Source organism: Phocoena phocoena, chromosome 10, assembly GCF_963924675.1.
Source record: "Phocoena phocoena chromosome 10, mPhoPho1.1, whole genome shotgun sequence".
Taxonomy (NCBI): Eukaryota; Metazoa; Chordata; class Mammalia; order Artiodactyla; family Phocoenidae; genus Phocoena; species Phocoena phocoena.
This window is the reverse complement of record NC_089228.1, coordinates 69,322,834-69,346,268: the sequence shown is the minus strand read 5'-3', so window position 1 is coordinate 69,346,268 and position 23,435 is coordinate 69,322,834. Positions and strand designations below refer to the sequence as shown.

General features: G+C 39.1%; 1 protein-coding gene across 1 annotated transcript in view; it reads right to left on the bottom strand.

Annotated features, from left to right (window-relative positions):
• The window catches only part of DNAH8 (dynein axonemal heavy chain 8), a 322,160-nt gene that overhangs the window by 181,960 nt on the left and 116,765 nt on the right, over positions 1–23,435 (bottom strand). The window contains exons 35-40 of the mRNA XM_065885438.1: positions 16,457–16,656; positions 13,571–13,724; positions 10,937–11,100; positions 9,694–9,796; positions 8,573–8,677; positions 8,042–8,203 (exon numbers count right to left, since the gene is read on the bottom strand). Coding sequence (XP_065741510.1) covers positions 8,042–8,203; positions 8,573–8,677; positions 9,694–9,796; positions 10,937–11,100; positions 13,571–13,724; positions 16,457–16,656 — 888 coding nt within the window. The remainder of the gene's footprint in view (positions 1–8,041; positions 8,204–8,572; positions 8,678–9,693; positions 9,797–10,936; positions 11,101–13,570; positions 13,725–16,456; positions 16,657–23,435) is intronic.

Here is a 23,435-nt window from a genome sequence, read left to right as displayed (position 1 = left end):
ACACACCACCTGACATGGACCTGCCCATCAGAGGGAAAAGACTCAGCTCCACCCACCAGAACGCAGGCACCAGTCCCTCCCATCAGGAAGCCTACACAAGCTACCGGACCAACCTCAGCATCAGGGGCAGAGAACAGAAGCAAGAGAAACTACAATCCTGCAGCCTAGGGAAAGAAGACCTCAAACACAGTAAATAAGACAAAATGAGAAGACAGAGAATTATCTTGCAGACAAAGGAGCAAGATAAAAACCCACAAGACCAAAAAAATGAAGAGGAAATAGGCAAACTACCTGAAAAACAATTCAGAGTAATGATAGTAAAGATGATCCAAAATCTTGGAAATAGAATGAAGGCATGGATCAAGAAGATACAAGAAATGTTTAACAGGGACCTAAAAGAACTAAAGAACAGACAATCAATGGTGAAATGAAAAATACACTAGAAGGAATCAATAACAGAGGCAGAAGAAGGGATAAGGGAGCTGGAAGATAGAATGGTGGAAATAACTGCAGCAGAGCAGAATAAAGAAAAAAGAATGAAAAGAAATGAGGACAGTCTCAGAGACCTCTGGGACATTAAGCACACCAATATTTGAATTATAGGGTTCCCAAAAGAAGAAGAGAAAAAGAAAGGGGCTGAGAAAATATTTGAAGAGATTACGGTTGAAAACTTCCATAACATGGGAAAAGAAATGGTCAGTCAAGTCCAGGAAGCCTAGAGAGTCCCATATAGGATAAATCCAAGAAGAAACACACCAAGACACATATTAATCAAACTATCAAAAATTAAACAAAAAAAAAATTAAAGCATCAAGGGAAAAACAACATACAAGTTAATCCCCATAAGGTTAACAGCTGATCTTTCAGCAGAAACTCTGCAAGCCAGAGGGAGTGGCAAGACATATTTAGAGCGATGAAAGGGAAAAACCTCCAACCAAGATTACTCTACCCAGCAAGGATCTCATTCAGATTCGACAGAGAAATCAAAAGATTTAGAGACAAGCAAAAGTTAAGAGAATTCAGCACCACCAAACCAGCTTTATAACAAATGCTAAACAACTCCTCTAGGCATGAAAAAGAAGAGAAGGAAAAGACCTACAAAAACAAATCCAAAACATTTAAGAAAATGGTTATCGGAACATACATATCAATAATCACCTTAAATGTAAATGGATTAGGGAGTTCCCTGGTGGCGCAGTGGTTAAGAATCCGCCTGCCAATGCAGGGGACACGGGTTCGATCCCTGGTCTGGGAAGATCCTACATGCCACAGAGCAACTAAGTCCATGTGCCACAACAACTGAGCCTGCGCTCTAGAGCCCATGAGCCCCAACTACTGAGCCCACATGCAACAACTACTGAAGCCCGTGTGCCTGAAGCCTGTGCTCCACAACAAGAGAAGCCACTGCAATGAGAGGCCCATGCACCACAATGAAGACCCAATGTGGCCAAAAATAAATAAATAAATAAATTTTAAAAAAATGTAAATGGATTAAATGCTCCAACCAAAGGACACAGACTGGCTGAATGGATACAAAAATAAGACCCATATATATGCTGTCTACAAGAGACCCACTTCAGACCTAGGGACACATACAGACTGAAAGTGAGGGGATAGAAAAAGATATTCCATGCAAAGGGAAATCTAAAGAAAGCTGGAGTAAGCAATACTCATATCAGACAAAACAGACTTTAAAATAAAGACTATTACAAGAGACAAGGAAGGACACTACATAATGATCAAGGGATCAATCCAAGAGCAAGATATAACAATTGTAAATATTTATGCACCCAACATAGGAGCACCTCAATACATAAAACAGAGGCTAACAGCCACAAAAGGGGAAATCAACACTAACACAATAATAGAGGGAGACTTTAATGCCTCACTTACACCAATGGACAGATCATCCAGACAGAAAATTAATAAGGAAACACAAGCCTTAAATGACACATCAGACCAGATGGACTTAATTGACACTTATAGGACATTCCATCCAAAAACAGAATACACTTTCTTCTCAACTGCTCATGGAACATTCTCCAGGATAGATTACATCTTGGGTCACAAATCAAGGCTTGGTAATTTAAGAAAATTGAAATCATATCAAGTATCTTTTCCAACTACAACACTATGAGTCTAGATATCAAATACAGGAAAAAAACTGTAAAAGAAAAAAAAACATGGAGGCTAAACAATATGCTACTAAACAACCAAGAGATCACTGAGGAAATCAAAAAATACCTAAAAGCAAATGACAATGAAAACATGATGACCCAAAACCTATGGGAGGTAGAAAAGCAGTTCTAAGAGGGAAGTTTATAGCAATACAATCCTACGTCAGGAAACAAGAAAAATCTCAAATAAACAACCTAACCTTACACCTAAAGCAATTAGAGAAAGAAGAAAAAAAAACCCCAAAATTAGTAGAAGGAAAGAAATCATAAAAATAGATCAGAAATAAATGAAAAAGAAATGAAGGAAACAATAGCAAAAATCAATAAAACTAAAAGCTGAAACTTTGAGAAGATAAACAAAACTGATAAACCATTAGCCAGACTCATCAAGAAAAAAAGGGAGAAGACTCGAATCAACAGATTTAGAAATGAACAAGAAGTAACAACTGACACTGCAGAAATACAAAGAATCATGAGAGATTACTACAAGCAACTATATGCCAATAAAATGGACAACCTGGAAGAAATGGACAAATTCTTAGGAAAGTACAATCTTCCAAGCCTGAACCAAGAAGAGACAGAAACTATGAACAGACCAATCACAAGCACTGAAATTGAAACTGTGATTAAATATCTTCCAACAAACAAAAGCGCAGGCCCAGACGGCTTCACAGGCGAATTCTACCAAACATTTAGAGAAGAGCTAACACCTATCCTTCTCAAACTCTTCCAAAATACAGCAGAGGAATGAACACTCCCAAACTCATTCAACAAGGCTACCATCACCCTGATACCAAAACCAGACAAAGATAACACAGAAAAAGAAAATTACAGACCAATATCACTGTTGAACATAGATGCAAAAAGCCTCAACAAAATACTAGCAAACAGAATCAACAATACATTAAATGGGTCATACACCAGGATCAAGTGGGGTTTATCCCAGGAATGCAAGGATTCTTCAATATATGCAAATCAATCAATGTGATTACACCATATTAACAAACTGACAGATAAAAACCATAGAATAATCTCAATCGATGCAGAAAAAGTTTCTGACAAAATTCAACCCCCATTTATGATAAAAACTTTCCAGAAAGTGGGCACAGAAGCAACCTACCTCAACATAACAAAGGCCATATATGACAAACCGACAGCAAACAAAATTCTCAGTGGTGAAAAACTGAAACCATTTCCTCTAAGATCAGGAACAAGACAAGGGTGCCCACTCTCACCACTATTTTTCAACATAGTTTTGGAAATCATAGCCACGGCAATCGGAGAATAAAAAGATATAAAAGGAATCCAAATGTCAAAAGAAGAACTAAAATTGGCACTGTTTGCAGATGACATGATACTATACATAGAAAATCCTAAAGGTGCCACCAGAAAACTCCTAGAGCTAATCAACAAATTTACTAAAGTCGTAGGATACAAAATTAATACACAGAAATCTCTTGCATTCCTGTACACTAACAATGAAATTTCAGAAATAGAAATTAAGGAAACAATCCCATTTATTATTGAAACAAAAAGAATAAAATACCTAGGAATAAACTTACCAATGGAGACAAAAGACCTGTATGCCGAAAACTATAAGACACTGATGAAAGTAATCAAAGATGATATAAATAGATGGAGAGATATACCATGTTCTTGGGTTGGAAGAATCAACATTGTGGAAATGACTATACTACCCAAAGCAGTCTACAAATTCAGTGCAATCCCTATCATATCACCTATGGTATTTTATCACAGACCTAGAACAAAAAATTTTACAATATGTATGGAAACACAAAAGACCCCGAATAGCCAAAGCAACCTTAAGAAAGAAAAACGGAGCTGGAGGAATCAGGCTCCCTGACTTCAGACTATACCACAAAGCTGCAGTAATCAAGACAGTATGGTACAGGCAGAAAAATAGGAATATATATCAATGGAACAGGATAGAAAGCCCAGAGATAAACCCATGCACCTATGGTCACCTTATCTTTGACAAAGGAGGCAATATACAATGGAGAAAAGACAGCCTCTTCAATAGTGGTGCTGGGAAAACTGGACAGCTACATGTAAAAGAATGAAATTAGAACACTTCCCAACACCGTACACAAAAATAAACTCAAAATGGATTTAAAGACCTAAATCTAAGGACAGACTCTATAAAACTCTTAGAGGAAAACAGAGGTGGCACACTCCTTGACATAAATCACAGCAAGATCCTTTTTGGCCCACCTCCTAAAGAGATGGAAATAAAAGCAAAAATAAATAAATGGGACCTAATGAAACTTCAAAGCTTTTGCACAGCAAAGGAAACCATAAACTAGACGAAAAGACAGCCCTCAGAATGGGAGAAAATATTTGCAAATGAAGCAACTGACAGAGGATTAATCTCCAAAATATTCAAGCAGCTCATGCAGCTTAATATCAATAAAAACAAACAACTCAATCCAAAAATGGGCAGAAGACCTAAATAGACATTTCTCCAAAGAAGACATACAGATGGCCAACAAGCACTTGAAAAGATGCTCAACATCACTAATCATTAGAGAAATGCAAATCAAAACCACAATGAGGTATCACCTCACACCGGTCAGAATGGCCATCATCAAAAAATCTACAAACAATACATGCTGGAGAGTGTGGAGAAAAGGGAACCCTCCTGCACTGTTGGTGGGAATGTAAATTGATACAGCCACTATGGAGAACAGTATGGAGGTTCCTTACAAAACTAAAAATACAACTACCATATGACCCAGCCATCCCACTACTGGGCATATACCCTGAGAAAACCATAATTCAAAAAGAGTCATGTACCACAATGTTCAGTGCAGCACTATTTACAACAGCCAGGACATGGAGGCAACCTAAATGTCCATCAACAGATGAATGGACAGAGATGATGTGGTACATATATACAGTGGAATATCAGCCATAAAAAGGAATGAAATTGAGTCATTGTTAGTGATGTGGATGGACCTAGAGTCCGTCATGCAGAGTGAAGTAAGTCAGAAAGAAAAACCAAATACCGTATATTAACACGTATATATGGAATCTAGAAAAATGGTACTGATGAACCTACTAGCAGGGCAGGAATAGAGACGCAGACATAGAGAACAGACTTGTGGACACAGAGGAGGAAGGGGAGGGTGGGACGAACTGAGAAAGTAACATTGACATATATACATTGCCATGTGTAAAATAGATAGCTAGTGGGAAGCTGCTGTATAGCACAGGGAGATCAGCTCGGTGCTTTGTGACAACCTAGAGGGGTGGGATGGGGAGGGTGGGAGGTAGGCCCAAGAAGGAGGGGGTATGCAGGTATATGTATACATATAACTGATTCACTTTGTTGTACAGCATAAACTAACACAACATTGTATAGTAATTATAATCTAATAATGATGAGAAAAATAAAATGACTACCCTAAGTCACCAAGAAAAGCTTAAATTATGTTTTTCACTAGGTTTAAGAAGGCAGCAGACTTCACAGGGAAAACTGGAGGATGTTTCATTACAATAAAAAATAAAATAATGCTCATTCTCATCAATATTATTTGATGCTTATAATAAGCATATTAAAAAATACTGAAAGGGACCACATGGAAATATTAAGTCATCATTTCCAAGTGGTGGAAAAATGGGAAATTTTTATTTTCACTTTCATATTCTTCAAGTTTTCCCCAATTTTTGCAACAAGGATCCATTGTGTTCATAATCTTAAAAACGGGTTTGAGAAGAAAACAGAGGTGAAATTTTAAACAATTTTAGATAAAAAGTTAACATTGTATAATAGGCAAATTTATTTGGGAAACCTGCTTTATAAAATGCAGTTTAGGGACTTCCCTGGTGGCACAGTGGTTAAGAATCCGCCTGCCAATGCACAGGACACAGGTTTGATCCCTGGTCCAGGAAGATCCCACGTGCCATGGAGCAACGAAGCTCATGTGCCACAACTACTGAGCCTGAGCCCTAGAGCCCGTGAGCCACAACTACTGAGCCTGTGTGCCACAGCTACTGAAGCCCGCGCGCCTAGAGCCTGTGCTCCACAACAAAAGAAGCCACCACAATGCGAAGCCCATGCACAGCAATGATGAATAGCCCCTGCTCGCTGCAACTAGAGAAAGCCGGCACGCAGCAACGAAGACCCAACACAGCCAAAAATAAACAAGTAAATAAATAAATAAATTTATTTATTTTAAAAATAAATGAAATAAAATGCAATTTAAAGAGTAATATATATATTGAGTGAATATACTGAATGACTATATATTGAATGAATATAGAATGAATATATTTATATATTTATATATTCATTACTCTTTAAAGCAATTTTTCCAGAAAACTGAAATTTGCCCACTACAATGTTAAGATTTTTATCTAAAAATCTTTGTGTGTATGTGTATATATATATGTATATACACACACATTAAATAAAGTCCTAAGAGTTAGTCAACTTTCCTACTATATCCTGTTCAACTTCGCTGCTACTTTAAATTTGCTTTTCAACTTTTCCAACTTTAATCCTATATCTCCTTCAGCGTAGAAAGGGTGATCAAGCTTTCCTGAGAGACAGAAAGTATGTTGATTTAGTCTAAGGAGCTATTTTTCTCAGCTTATCAAATAAAGTATTTTATAAAGCTTTATCGCAAATGCTAATAAGAGTATTAAAGTTTACCAAGGATATTATACAATACAAAAACAATATTAAAATATTCTCTCCAGTGAAGGTTGATTTTATGTCTGTACTTGTCATTTGAATAATTTCATATCATTTCAGCTGCCTCCACTGTGTGTGCAGTAACATAGGATTTGGAGTTCAGGTTGGGAGGAGCAGCTGGGGAAGTAAAACCTGCCTATATTTTCCTTGGATAGCTCTTGCCTTCTATCCCACACTATCTCTGACCCAGATCACAAACCAACACTTTTCATTTATCTTGGCTGAAAATGTAATGGAACTGTTAGCTCTTCATTTTCTGTGCCCCGTTTTAATAATACCTGGCACCTGACAATGCACTTCTAAGAGCCAAAGGGCAGGAGAGTTGTTCAAGAGAACACCTGCTCCAGCCTCTTCAAGGTCTTCTCTCTTTAAAACTTCGTCACATTTAACGTGGGACTTCCCTGGTGGTCCATTGGTTAAGAATCTGCCTTCCAAAGCAGGGGACGCAGGTTTGATCCTTGGTCGGGGAGCTAAGATCCCACATGCCACGGGACAACTAAGCCCGGGCACCACAATGACTGAGCCCATGCGCTCTGGAGCCTGTGCGCCACAAGTAGAGAGAAGCCAGCGTGTCACAGTGAAAAATCCCACATGCCGCAACGAAGATCCCATGTGCTGCAACTTAGACCCGACACAGCCAAATAAATAAATTAATTTAATTAAATATTAAAAAGGAACTTAGTCGTATTTAACAAATTATGCCAATTTTTAATTATTTGAAGGCAAAATAAACAAAAGGCAAGGTGGATTTCATTTCATAAAAAGATATGCTCCTTCCTTTTATATATGTCCATATCCATATCTATATCTGTGTCTATATTTATGTATGAATAGATATAGATAGACGGTTTTTATACATAGATAGGTGTCGCTTATACATAAGATGAAATTTCTCGTTAGTGCTTTAGTCTCAGTGTATATCCTCAATGATGGAAGAACAGTGGCAAATCCTCTTCTCAGGGATGGGATGGGTTGGCCTAGAATGGTGTAGGTGGACAAGCAAGTGGTCAAGCAGGTGGTTGGGGGCTGAGGGTGGGTGGGCCTCTCTAACTAGTTCTAAGCTTGAACAGCCTCCACATCATCAGGCTAACTGCCTCCTGAATATCTTTCCCCCTTATTTCGCTATTTAAATGTCATGTATTCTCACCTGTGCTGGAAAGTGATTGAGGAAAGGTAAGAGCTGAAATCCTGAATCACTGATTTGATAGAATGCAGATCTAATTATATTATGTAAGGACGACATCTGCATTTTTAACATGTCCAGAAGCCAAATCTCCACGGGACCTTTGGCCATAACAGGATTATCCAACTAAAAGATATATTACAAATACATTACAAATTGATAATAATTTGGTATTTTTACAAATGTCATAAATCAAAGTACCTCAGGCAAAGCAAACAATTTCATATAAAATATTTAAAAAGTGAGTAAAATCAACTAATACTATATGTGGAAAGAACTATAAAGATCATCTGGTCTAAAACTTTCATTGTATAGATAATAAAATGAGCCTCAGAGAAGTTAAATGAGTTATCCAAACTAGTGTGTTACAAAGCCAGGGCTACAGAACTAAAACCCGACACCACTCCCCTCCCTTTCTTTCATAAGAGAATTGCATTCTCCTCAAATCTAAATTTTTAAAGAAATCCTAATAAAATTTTAACCAAGTTAAATTACAATAATTTTTTCTCCTTCTCTTGATATGACAGCCATGATACGATCATAGTCTTTTGCGTGAAAGGTCACCTCATTTATGTTGTCAGACACTGCAGGGAGATGTGGCTATAAGAAAGCACAAGACAGAGCAAACACATCATACATGACGTTAAACACAAAAGTCACTGAGACGTTTTTAAAAGCTTTACTATTTTTTATATTTGTAAGAGATTAAGAATTTACTTCATTGTCTCAAAAAAAAAAAAAAAGACTCTTCTTTGACCCTTGACTGACTTGGAAGCCCACTTTTAAAAATCCAGCCCTACAGAATGTTTCCTCCAAGACCTACAAATGCACCTCTTACATTATGGAGATTTGACTAGTAACTGTCATCTTCCTCCCGATGGACACTGAACCACATGGTTCCTGCCCTCTTCCCTCCCAGGGACAGCTCAGTCCTTCTCTCTTGGCTCTATGTTTGCCTTACACAGCTTCTACTTCCCTCCTTTCCTTTCTCATCCCCTCAACTCCCTGGAAACCAACAAGGAAGGTATTACTAGCTGTTTCCCAAATTCCCAAACCAGAAATGTCCCTGGGATGGGTGTTCCAGTGCCTCTCACACCCAGTTCTCTGTAGTTTTTCTCTTCCTCCTGGAAGTATTGCCCTTGGAAATGGCAATAAAAGCATTTGAGAAGCACTTGGGACAAAAAAAGGACAAATCCAAACCACAATCCCTATTTGATCTAAGAATATTTAGATTAAAATACTCATAACAATGAATTACATTTAGTGAGCACATACTGTATGTCCAGAACTTTTCAATGAATTATCTCGTGTAATCCTTATGACTATCCCATGAGGTGGAAATGATTAATATCCTGATTTTACAGACAAGGAAACTGAGGCACAGGAAAATTAAGAAGCTGGCCAAGGTCGCCCAGCTGGTGAGTTGCATAATCGGTGACTCTTGCCTCAGGCTGATGGGCTCCAAATACAAAGAAAATAAGACAGTTTATAACCAACATAATTTTTAATACTCTTCTTTCCTGACTGCACTTTTAAGACATTAACTTCATTTTTATTTTTTAATACATAGGCTGTGAAAAAAAAGGATTTAGGTAACAGATAATTAGATTACATACTTGTATGGTATGGGAATCACTGGCTTGTCCAAGAATTTCCAGGAGAACTGGATCAGATACAAAGAAGAATCTTGGAAATAGTAATCGCTTCTTCTCCAAATACCTTTAAATAAAGTCACGTTACCAAATAATTTTTTTCTGAATTATTAATTTTGGGGTGTTTTAGCCAAGACGCAATCACTAACATCAATAAGATAGTAGCAAACACCTACAGTCATTTCCCATTTGCCTCTGAAATGTTTGGTTAGAAAGAAAGTCCTGCTGCACCATGGATGGCACTTGGGAAAACAAGTGGAAATAAGAAAGTGATCCAGAGCAAGCCTGCTCCATCCTATCTTCTTTCTCATCAAGAGCCCTCCTGCAACCTTTCTAAGAGTACTGTGAATCTCGCGGCTTAAACCCAGGGTGAACACATAATTTACCTCCAAACCAAGATATTTTGAGAGTGAGAGGGGGGACAAATAGCCATTCAGCCAGGACAGAGGCATAAATTTGGACAAACTAAGATATATCGTTACCCTATTTCAAATAGAAATTGAGAATGAACTGCCTTTTAAGGAAACTATCTGTGAGTTTGTCTGGTTAATTGTTCTCTGAGTGCACATCTCTACTCCATGCCTGTAGTGTGTTGACTGGTAGCCCCAAAAAGATATGTCCACGTCCTATTCCCTGGAATCTGTGAATGTGGCCTCATTTGCAAAAAGGGTCTTTGCAAATGTACCAAAGTTAAGGATCTTGAGAAGAGATAATCTTGGATTATTCAGATGAGCCCTAAATCCAATGACAAGTGTCCTCATAAGAGACACACAGAGAAGAAGAGGAGAAGGACATATAAAGACAGAGACAGAGATCGGAGTTATATAGTCACAAGCCAAGAGCCACCAGAACCTAGAAGAGGCAAGGAAAGATTCTCCCTAGAGCCCTCAGAAGGTGGTGCTAACTTGATTTCAGACTTCTGGCCTCCAGAACTGTGAGAAAATAAATTTCAGTTGTCTTAAGCCACCCAGTTTGTGGTAATTTGTTACAGCAGCCCTGCAAAACTAATACAATGCTGTAACTCACCCACCCTCAACTTGAAGGTGTCTTTTTTTGCAGAGAAATTAAATTTATGTGACACGTTAAATTCCTAACACCACCTCAACCATCACTACCAAACCAAAAATGCAGTCAATTCTATGAACTTGTTCGGGATAAAACACCATCACATATAAAAGGGTAGGTAATTTAAAAATTAAATTCTTACCCTGTAAGTGACTTCTGACATACTTCTAATTGTTCATGTAAATGAGGTAAAAGCTGCCCCATAGTTTCATCTCCAACACAGCAACTAATCACATTGGGATTCTCATGAGCTCGCTGCATTATCTTTATCCATGACTTGTCAATATTCTGAAAACGTTTCGCTTCCTAAAAACAAAAGTGAAAGTTGGCATGTGGATAACTGAATGAAGCCAAGTCTTTACTTTGGCATCTCTTATAGTTCCTCAAACCAGCCTATTAGTCTCAGGCTACATAATTTAAAGGGGCAATTTTTTTCTTCATCTGAATTAACTCTGGAACAAGAGAACTGCTTATTGAAATGCTGCTCTATCACAATGAGGTTTATCGCTGATTTTTTTCCTTACATTTAATACATTTTTCAAAGTGCCACATGATTCATTTGCAGAGCTATCAACTTAAATCGCAAATGTAGTCTTTCAGTACCCCAGGTGTTCTGGTTTGATGAGCAAACTGAAGAAGCATGAAAATAATTTGATCTCAGTATTTTGGAATAATTAAAGCTTAATAGTACCCCAGGAAAAAGAAAAAAAGTAAAAATCCAAAACAAAGCTTCATTTACATTTTTGCAAATGAAAACTTTCTGTTTACCATGGATGATATTAATATTTGCATTCAATTTTTTAAAATGCTTTTAGAAATTGGCATAATCTTGCCTCTGTTAAAACTTTTTTCTTTCTTTTTTTTTTTTTTTGCGGTACGCGGGCCTCTCACTGTTGTGGCCTCTCCCGTTGCGGAGCACAGGCTCCGGACACGCAGGCCCAGCGGCCATGGCTCACAGGCCCAGCCGCTCCGCAGCATGTGGGATCCTCCCAGACCGGGGCACAAACCCACGTCCCCTGCATCGGCAGGCGGACTCTCAACCACTGCGCCACCAGGGAAGCCCTGTTAAAACTTTTAAGTGCACTTTTAAAAAATAAAACTTTCTGATTAAAAATGATTTATGTTTTAAAAATGTGTTACAAAGGGAAACCAGTTATTTTCAAAATTCTTTATCCTTGATTTTTAATCTATAGTGATGCCATAGGTATGGAAATTCAAAAGAGTAGGCTTAGGGGACTTCCCTGGTGGTCCAGTGATAAAGAATCCACCTTCCAATGCAGGGGACGCGGGTTTGATCCCTGGTCGGGGAAATAAGATCCCACATGCCGCGGGGCAACTAAGCCCACGCGCCACAACTACTGCACTCACACACCTCAACAAGGGAGCCCGCGTGCCGCAAACTACAGAGCCCACACACCCTGGAGCCCCTATGCCACAACTAAAGAGGAGCGCCGCGCCGCAACAAAGAGGCCCCGCGCCGGCAACGAAAGATCCCGCACGCCTCAACAAAGACCCCGCGTGCTGCAACTTAAGATCCGATGCAGCCAAAGAAAATTTTTTTTAATAAATGTTTTTTAAAAAAAAGAGTAGGCCTAATTTTATAAGAGGAAAATTACCTTCATAGAATAATTATTAGTAAGTTACTGGCATTCATTTAAAAGGTCCCATAAAGCTGTTTTAAAGAATTTGTTACAGGCTTCTAAGGCTAAGTTTCCTTGCCTCATGTTTCTGATCTACTATTAGTTAACAACTTACTAATAGTTAATTTGTGTTTACAGAATACAGATTATTTTAACTCTTACTCTCAGAGGAATAAGTCTAATTCTAAGAAGAGATGAACTATTATAATTTAATAGTATCATATTCAAATGTACCTCACATCTTCAGACAACCTGGAGATTTGAAAATTATGTGAGTTTCTTGTTTCTACTAATGTAAATCAAAGGTCAGCACTTTTTTTAAAAAAAACTTCTTTGTAAAGGGCAAGATACTAAATATTTTAGGCTTTGTAGGCCATATGGTCTCTGTTACAATTATTCAACTCTGCCATTGTAATGCTAAAGCAGCCACAGACAGAACATAAATGAATGCACATGGCTGTGTTCCAATAAAACTGTACTTACAGAAACAGGTGGGACTTCCCTGGTGGCACAGTGGTTAAGAATCTGCATGACGGGCTTCCCTGGTGGTGCAGTGGTTGAGAGTCCGCCTGCCGATGCAGGGGACACGGGTTCATGCCCTGGTCCGGGAGGATTCCACATGCCGTGGAGCGGCTAGGCCCGTGAGCCATGGCCACTGAGCCTGTGCGTCCAGAGCCTGTGCTCCGCAACGGGAGAGGCCACAACAGTGAGAGGCCCACGTACCACAAAAAAAAAAAAAGAATTTGCCTGCCAATGCAGGAAACACGGGTTTGATCCGTGGTCCGGGAAGATCCCACATGCCACGGAGCAAATAAGTCCGTGCTCCACAGCTACTGAGCCTGCGCCCGAGAGCCCATGCTCCACAACAAGAGAAGCCACAGCAATGAGAAGCCAATGCACCTCAACAAAGAGTAGCCCCAGCTTGCCACAACTAGAGAAAGCCCACGCGCAGCAATGAAGATCCAATGCAGCCAAAAATAAAATTAAAAAACAAAACAGGTGAGTTGGCCATAGTTTGCAAACCCCTGGTGTAAACAATCAAGACATGACTATATGTCTTTCTGAAGACTTTTACAGAGACATATAAACAACATACACTAAATTATTCTATCAGCAGTTACAGAAACCATATTTACCTGAGGTAGCTGTTTGGCAATATCCCCACCTACAAAGACAGCTTCAAGATAAACCCAAAGGTTCTGGACTACTAGCCACTCTTCAATTATATCTGAGGAAGTGGACAATTTATATATCCAATTCTGGATATTTTTTTTAAATGGAGCATTATATCTAAAAAGTAAGAATGGAAAGATATTACATTTTGAGGAAGATTCAGAAAATAGTATGGCTTATAGCAAATAATAGGAGAAAAATTCCTTTGACACTGAACATTTTTTCCTAAAAAAAAAGGCAGCTCCTATTAAACTTCATACAGTTAATAAGATGTTTGCATTTTTATGAATGAAACATATAATTATAGTGATTTCACTTAATGGTCCCATGTATCAGTGATAAACTAAGAAGTTCACAAAGTTTTAAGCCACAGAGGTCCAGTAAAGGAATTATGCTGGTTGCTCCTCTGAGTAAAGGGAAAACAAGGAATAAGACGGCTTTCCAAGTCTTTTGTGAACCAAATCCAAGTGGAAAATCACACAGAGGGTGCTGTTGTTACTGGTCTATGGAACCAGTACCACAAGGCCAGGTCAAGCTTGAGGTCTGATGTCTACTACAGATGTGCTCTTCCCACCCATAGACTGCTAATTCCACCAGGCACTACGCCTAGATTCTGCAGCGTTAACGATACAGAATTGCTATCCCCCCAAAAGCCTGGTTCCTGTTTTTTCGCCATCAGGGCTAGCTGAAGTGTTCATGAGAACACAAGGTGTCCAGAAAGCTGGGCACAACTAAGAAAGACAAGAAACAGAGTAGATGCCATGAGGAAGTGATGGGAAGATACTGGGAAAGACCTAATTAACAACAGTTGAATTAAGAAGCTGACTTCAGTTTGTGGCCATGGCAAGTAGCTTTGAAGTTGTGTAGTGGAATTTCCCGGTGAGTGGCATCTTAAAACTTTACTTGATCCAGGACAGGATGACTTGAAGGGGCTCACATGAAGAATGGGGTTCTTCTGGGAATAGTCTGATGCCACTGTAACCCTTCACTTCTATGGAAGACTATGTTATACATGGAGGTATAAAGGGGTTGTACAAAAACTGTCCCGAGGAGGTAGATGAGTTGATCTGGCAGTAAGAGGCATTTTTCTCAACTCCCAATTTATAGTGTCCATCTGGCCATCAGGCTAGAGCTGAAAGGCAGTCAATATGCAAAAAAAAAACCTTTCAAGATCAATACACACAGACCAAGACAGTATGGAAGGGCATTTCAGGGAGTTGAAGGACTTAGATATTTGGAGCCAAAAATAATTTTGCACAGAATAAAAAAAAAAATCATCTTTGATGGTATGTAACTTCCCAACAAGAAAAAGGGAGATTCGAAATAAAATCACTAATGACCAGCTTTTGTCGTCTGGCCAGGTACCTGCATTGCATAGCTTTGTGTGGTGGAACCTGTTCACAACAGGTAGGAAGGCCCTTGGAGTGCCAGGGAATCAGGGACCCACCAGGAAAGTGTCACCATCCAGGGAATCCAGGTGAGTGAAGCCTCACCCATGAAGATACACAATTTCCTTCTCACATCTGGGTAGCCCTAGAGATCCAGCTGGTACTGCCTTCTATGAGATCAGTCTGTGGTTGGCTGTAGAAGAGGTTTTCTGGATCCACTTGATGCTGTAAAGTTCTCTAGGAGGAGAATCTACTGAAGTGTTGTGACCTCTTAGATATCCTTATACTCCTTCTAGCGGGGCCTCAACATTGAGTTTACTAGTACCATAAATAAGTACTACAATATTCAGGTTATATGCAAGTTAAGAATGAAATTAAGAAAGACTTCAAGTCCTGAATTCTTGAGTTACACACCAGGTTCAGGTGAATCTACAGCCCTTCCTCAAGAGGTCATCATTCAGGAAATCAAGATGGAAAAATTTGCAATGAACCATGGGGAAGTAGCAGCCTGTGAAGTCTAGGAACCACTGAATGGCCTATGATCACCTTTGCCAGGTTATTCAGATTCCCTGAAAGCAGAGGACACACCCTAGGAGTTTAACCCCAGCAACTTCAACCCAGAATTAGGAGCTTTGTGAGTTAGTACATTATCCAAATACAAGACTGCCTCTGAGCCAGAGGTAATGCAGGATGTCATTCATTAAACAGCAGTCCCAACCTGGAGGTAGGGTATTAGAATCCCCGTGGACACTGACCTCTGTTAAAGACCTCTGAGATAATGTGACATATTTCTTACATGTGTTAGGGTGAAGACCAGTTAAGAATTACTGGATAGTCAGCTACGGGATTAGAGGCTGCTAATGCCAAGACAGTGTACTTGATCTGGGTCCCATTTCCTAAAGCTGCGCTTGAGGTAACAGTCACCTTCAAGCAGTTCAGTAGTCCAGTGATGGACATGTTGCCTCGTTTAGGCTGCAGTGGACCCAGCCCAGATATGGCCACTTTTCACCATAAAAATTCCAAGTGTGTAAGTGTCAAGCCCTTCATTATATTCCTTCTTGTGTTGACAGCATACTTTTCCAGGGCTATTGATTAAACACTCGAGCAGGTTTAGCCAAGGAGGGCAATGATGAAAAATCAGAGAATGAAAAGAGAAAGGAGATAAAATGAAGGTGTCATCTTCGTGGGGAGTCCAGATGTTTAGGAGGTAAGCTGCCAATCTGAGGGAGAATAATTATGATGGGGCCCATCAGGGAACATAGGAAGGGGAGATGAGTACCACAGAAGAGATGGAGGCCATGATTAGTAGGGAAAATAGGTAGTTCATGTAAGGACAGACAAGAGTCAACACTTTAGGTCAGAATCTTGTGTTGTGCCACAGCTACAAAACTGGGCTTTTATCTAAAATTATATAACCCTAAATACCAAATCAAAACCCTCCCCTGAAAATTATAAAATTACCTGTTGCTTAGTAAGGAACCTAAGACCATTAAACTATCCTCCATCAAGGTGATAATCTCTCCCGATTCAGTTCCTTTGAGCAGCAGCTCTCCCTTTCCCTTAAATGCTGAAAAACTCAGGTTCTGGTTGGTCCAATTCTCAATCACCTGAGTCAGCTTGGCTTCAATATCCTTCTCCTTAATGGCAGATATGCAAACATCCTTCAGAAGGAAATCAAAGAATATGTCATGACATTTTCAATTACAAATTAAGTGCATTTAAAATCAGAAATTTTTAGCTTGGCCCTAGAAGTCATTGGGTCATTTTACGGCCAAGAAAACCAAGGCTCAAGATGATTGCGTTGCAAGTTCAAACCAGAGCCTTCTGACACTCTGACTACTAATTATTTTATTGTACCACCTACATGAGATAATGGAACTTAAATCATCATGTTCTTATTTATATTTTTAGTTGGTGTTTTTCAGCCAAAATGGATATAATCACAGCTGCTCTATCTCAGCAGCTTTCTATGAGAAGCAAATGAGAATATATATGAGACTCTTTTGAACTCTTTAAAGTAACATATAAACATTGCTATATTCCTGCCTGTTCTGGCCCAAATATGAATATCTCACTTGATTAAAAGTTAATTCTAGTTTTAATGGGTTTTTCTGAGAATCTTTGATATGAAAGTTTCACAAAGGAAAATAAAAATAAGGTATTTTCTGCAACATGCCTCAATTGATTTTCATACTTAGAATCACAGAAGCTCAGAGATGGGAAGGAATATAAAGGTTCAAGGAATTTCCACAAATGATTATATTACAAATTAGTGTGTAGTAAGTGTAATAAGAGTGGTGTGAACTGCTGTGAGTTCTGAGGAGGAGAAATGACTTTTGCCTGCAGCCAGGAGGAAAGGCTTCATTGAGGAGGGAGCATCTGAGAATAAGTGGGATTCCAAAAGGGGGAGGGAGAAGACATTTTACAGGAAGGGAAAAGGCTTCCTTTAGAGGCCATGAATGAAGTAACAGTAAGAATCCAGCTTGGCTAACAGCAGGGAATATGGGGTAAAGAAAGCAGAATATACCAGTGTAGACAACACTAAGAGTCTGTTTTGGGGTAAGAATAGTTAATAACTGAATCCCAGAATTCCTTGGACTTGCAAAATCAAGTTTTCAAAGCATAGCCTATGAATAGCTATACTCTTAAGTGTAAAAACCTACTTATACAAGAATGAGGTGGTCACCAGAGGTTTCTTAAACTCTTTATTTCCCTCAGTAGTATCTGAATGGCATTTATAAATAGGACAAAAATGCTTTGAAAACAAAACTTGTGGCGTGCATGTTGCTAAAAAGAGGCAAGGAGGCGGCAGAAAACTCAAAACCATACATTTAGGGGATATTTCTGGTCATGGGGTGCAGTTTTCGCCTCCAAAAACATAGAATAATGTAAAAAACACAAAAAGAGAAGGTAAAAAACAAACACATTAAGACTTAAAAACAAGGTAAACATCTCCATGAACTAGAAGTGAAAAAGACATGCAAGCCAGGAGGTGGAGCTGAAGCCCAGGCCTGAGGGCTCTAGTCAGTGGGTGCCAACCCCTTGGCTCCTGCAGGACAGAGGAGACTAAAAGTGGCCTGTATGAAAGGGACCATCAGGACTATGGTCTAGATCCCTCCACTGTGGAAGGAGGCTGTCTGTAGCTGCAATCTGGTCATCTAGATTAAATGGACCTAGGGATGCGGTGGATGGGGTGACAGATCCAGGTCCACAACCAAGACCTGAGACAGGTCAGCTCTGCCTGGGTCTGCCCCACCACAGCAGAATAGGGGATATAAACCACTATTGTAACAGCTGGCTCTGGACTTGAGGAGATGGGGGATGCAGGAAGAAGCCACAAAACCACTAGACTCCTAAGGAAGGCTAAAATGCAGAAGGAGAAAAACAATTTTAACAAATTATAAAAGCCACATTTTTTAAAGCTCGCCACTCAAAATGAGTCCTCTAAAAAATAAAAATTGCAAAACCCTTGGGAATTCTCTGGCAGTCCTGTGGTTAGGACTCCACGCTTTCACTGCCAAGGGCCCAGGTTCAATCCCTGGTTGGGGAACTAAGATCTTGCAAGCTGCGTGGTGCAGCCGAAAAAAAAAAGTGAAAAAAAAAAATTGCAAAACCCATGAAAAGAAATCTGATACTCAGAGAGATAGCCAACGTAAAAAACAATCAGAGTAAAAACTCAGTCCAGGTGAAATTAATTTTATAGAACAATTTGAAAAATAATCTTTAATTATGGTTAATCTGGGGGCCTTGGAGTATGGGAGGTAGAGATGAACTTATATTGGCCATGAGGTGATAATTTTGGAAGCAAGAGGATCCCTACTTTTCTTTGAAATTTTCCATAATAAAAAATTTTAAAATAATTATGTTTAGGATGCTCAAAGAGATAAATGAAGAAACTAAAAATTTGAGATTTATAGGCTTGAGAATATATAAAATATTTGAGAATATATGTAGATTTAATAATCTATAAATCTAAGAATCCATAAAAAGGACAGAAAAAATGCAGAAATGAAAAAAGAACAGGTGGTCACAAAAGAAAAAGAACTAAGTTCTAGATCAAGATGGTGACATAGGACGATACTGAACTCACCTCCTCCCATGGACACACCAAACCTACAGCTACATATGGAACTCAAAGAAACCCAAAAACTAGTTGAGCAATTCTAACACATTAGGTGAACAAGGAAAAACTCACATCAAAACTGGCAGGAGAAGCTGAGACAGAATCTCATGTTCAGCCCCACTCCTGGCACAGGGACCCACAATCGGGAAGGAACCCACAGACCAGAGGTTCTCCCTGAGGAGCAAATGATTTGAACTCCACATCGGGCACCCCAACTGTTAAGACCTGTACCTGAGAGGTGAGCACCCCAAAATTCAGGGCTTATGTCCATGAGACCCAGAAGGCCATAGTAAACTGAGAAATAGTTCTTAAGTGGTTTGTTTGTACTCAACCAACCCAGGGCCCAGCACAGAGACAACTGACTAAAAAGCACCTAGTCCTTCTGTGAAAAAAAAGGCCTATTTGTTTAACATGAAGATATACCCAAAGAGACTCACAACAAAACACATAATTAAAGTGTCAAAAGTTAAAGACAAGGAGAGACCTTAAAAACAGCAAGAGAAAGACAACTTGTTACATACAAGGGCACCCCATGAGACTATCAGCAGATTTTTTCAGCAGGAACTTTGCAGGACAAAAGGGAGTGGCACAATATACTCAAAGTGCTAAAAGAAAAAACCTGCCACCAAGAATACTGTACATGGTGAAGTTGTCCTTCAGAACTGAAGGAGAGATCAAGAGTTTTTCAGACAAGCAAAAGCCTAAAGGAGTTCATCACCACTACATGAGTCTTCCAAGAAATGTTAAAGGGACTTCTTTAGGCTAAAATGAAAGGATGCTAATTGGTAACAGGAAAATATATGAAAGTATAACTCTCACTGGTAAAGGGAAATAAATAGTAAAGTTCAGAATAGTCTAGCCTCAGGCCGGCAGGTTGGAAGGCTCCAGGAATGGGCAGCCAGTGTGTGCAGGAGTGAATCTGCAAGCTGGCCAAGCTGATTGAAAAAGCAAGCCTGCACCCTCCAAGCTGCACTATTACAATTGGGAGCCAAGCCTCAACCAGAAGTCCCTGAAGAAATTCTACAAAAGCCATGTGGCTGACAGGTACTCCGGCTGGGTGTCAGGCCTGAGCCTCGGAGGTGGGAGACCCCAGTTCAGGACATCAGTCCACCAGAGACTTCCCATCTCCACATGATATCAAATGGTGAAAGCTCTCCCAGAGATCTCCAACTCAACGCCAAGACCAAGCTCCACTCAATGACCAGCAAGCTACAGTTTTGGACACCCTATGCCAAACAACTAGCAAGACAGGAACACAACCCCACCCATTAGCAGAGAGGCTGCCTAAAATCATAATAAGGTCACAGACACCCCAAAACACACCACTGGATGCGGTTCTGGCCACCAGAAAGACAAGATCCAGCCTCATCCACGAGAACACAAGCACTACTCCCCTCTACCAGGAAGCCTACACAAGCCACTGAACCAAGCTTAGCCACTGGGGGCAGACACCAAACAAATGGGAACTATGAACCTACAGCCTGTGAAAAGGAGACCCACAAACACGGTAAGTTACACAAAATAAGAAGACAGAGAAACACACAGTAGATGAAGGAGCAAGGTAAAAACCCACCAGACCAAACAAATGAAGGGGAAATAGGCAGTCTACCTGAAAAAGAATTCAGAGTAATGAGAGTAAAGATGATCCAAGATCTTGGAAATAGAATGGAGAAAATATTAAAAACTTTCAACAAGGACCTAGAAGAACTAAAGAGCAAACAAACAATGATGAACAACACAATTGCTGAAACTAAAAATTCTCTAGAAGGAATCAACAGCAGAATAACTGAGACAGAAGACTGGATAAGTGACCTGGAAGATAAAATAGTGGAAATAACTACTGCAGAGGAGAATAAAGAAAAAAGAATGAAAAACAATTGAGCACGGTCTCAGAGATCTCTGGGACAACATTAAATGCATCAATATTCGAATTACAGGGGTCCCAGAAGAAGAAGAGAAAAAGAAAGGGACTGAGAAAATATTTGAAGAGATTATAGTTGAAAACATCCCTAATATGGGAAAGGAAATAGTCAATCAAGTCCAGGAAGCACAGAGAGTCCCATACAGGATAAATCCAAGGAGAAACACGCCAAGACACATATTAATCAAACTATCAAAATTTAAGTACAAAGAAAAAATATTAAAAGCAGCAAGAGAAAAGCAACAAATAACATACAAGGGAATCCCCATAAGGTTAACAGCTGATCTTTCAGGAGAAATTCTGCAAGCCAGAAGGGAGTGGCAGGACATATTTAAAGTGATGAAAGGGAAAAACCTACAACCAAGATTATTCTACTAAGCAAGGATCTCATTCAGATTCGATGAAGAAATTAAAGCCTTTAGAAAAAAGCAAAAGCTAAGAGAACTGAGCACCACCAAACCAGCTTTAGAACAAATGCTAAAGGAACTACTCTAGGCAGGAAACACAAGAGAAGGAAAAGACCTACAATAAAAAACCCCAAACAATTAAGGAAATGGTAATAGGAACATACATTTCGATAATTACCTTAAATGTAAATGGATTCAATGATCCAACCAAAAGACACAGACTGGTGGAATGGATACAAAAACAAGACCCATATATACGCTGCTCTACAAGAGACCCACTTCAGACATAGGGACACATACAGACTGAAAGTGAGGGGATGGAAAAAGATATTCCATGCAAAGGGAAATCAAAAGAAAGCTGGAGTAGCAATTCTCATATCAGACAAAATAGACTTTAAAATAAAGACTATTGCAAGACACACAGAAGGACACTACATAATGATCAACAGACCAATCCAAGAAGAAGATATAACAATTGTGAATATTGACACACCAAACACAGGAGCACCTCAGTACATGAGGCAAATGCTAACTGCCATAAGAGGGGAAATCGACAGTAACACAATCATAGTAGGGGACTTTAACGCCCCACTGTAACCAATGGACAGATCATCCAAAATGAAAATAAATAAGGAAACACAAGCTTTAAATGATACATTAAACAAGATGGACTTAATTGATATTTATAAGACATTCCATCCAAAAAGAACAGAATACACTTTCCTCTCAAGTTCCCATGGAACATTCTCCAGGATAGATCATATCTTGGGTCACAAATCAAGCCTTGGTAAATTTAAGAAAATTGAAATTGTATCAAGTATCTTTTCTGGCCACAACGCTATGAGACTAGATATCAATTACAGGAAAAATATCTCTAAAAAATACAAACACAGGGAGGCTAAACAATATACTACTTAATAACCAAGAGATCACTGAAGAATCAAAGAGGAAATCAAAAAATACCTAGAAACAAATGACAATGAAAACCTGACAACCCAAAACCTATGGGATGCAGCAAAAGCAGTTCTAAGAGGGAAATTTATAGCAATACAATCCTACCTCAAGAAACAAGGAACATTTCAAATAAACAACCTAACCTTACACCTAAAGCAATTACAGAAAGAAGAACAAAAAAACCCCAAAGCTAGCAGAAGGAAAGAAATCATAAAGATCAGATCAGAAATAAACGAAAGAGAAATGAAGGAAACAATAGCATACATCAATAAAACCAAAAGCTGTTTCTTTGAGAAGATAAACAAAATTGATAAACCATTAGCCAGACTCATCAAGAAAAAAAGGGAGAAGACTCAAATCAGTAGAATTAGAAATGAAAAAGGAGAAATAACAACTGACACTGTAGAAATACAAAGGATTATGAGAGATTACTACAAGCAACTATATGCCAATAAAATGGACAACCTGGAAGAAATGGACAAATTCTTAGAAATGCACAACCTTCTGAGCCTGAACCAGGAAGAAATAGAAAATATCAACAGACCAATCACAAGCAGTGAAATTGAGACTGTGATTAAAAATATTCCAACAGCAAAAGCCCAGGCCCAGATGGCTTCACAGACGAATTCTATCAAACATTTAGAGAAGAGCTAACACCTATCCTTCTCAAACTCTTCCAAAATATAGCAGAGGGAGGGGAGAAACATTCGCAAACTCATTCTACGAGACCACCACACCCTGATACAAAACCAGACAAAGATGTCACAAAGAAAGAAAACTACAGGCTAATATCACTGATGAATATAGATGCAAAAATCCCCAACAAAATGCTAGCAAACAGAATCCAACAGCACAGTAAAAGGATCATACACCATGATCAAGTGGGGTTTATCCCAGGAATGCAAGGATTCTTCAATATACACAGATCAATCAATGTGATACACCATATTAACAAACTGAAGGATAACAACCATATATCATCACATTAGATGCAGAAAAAGCTTGTGACAAAATTCAACACCTATTTATGATAAA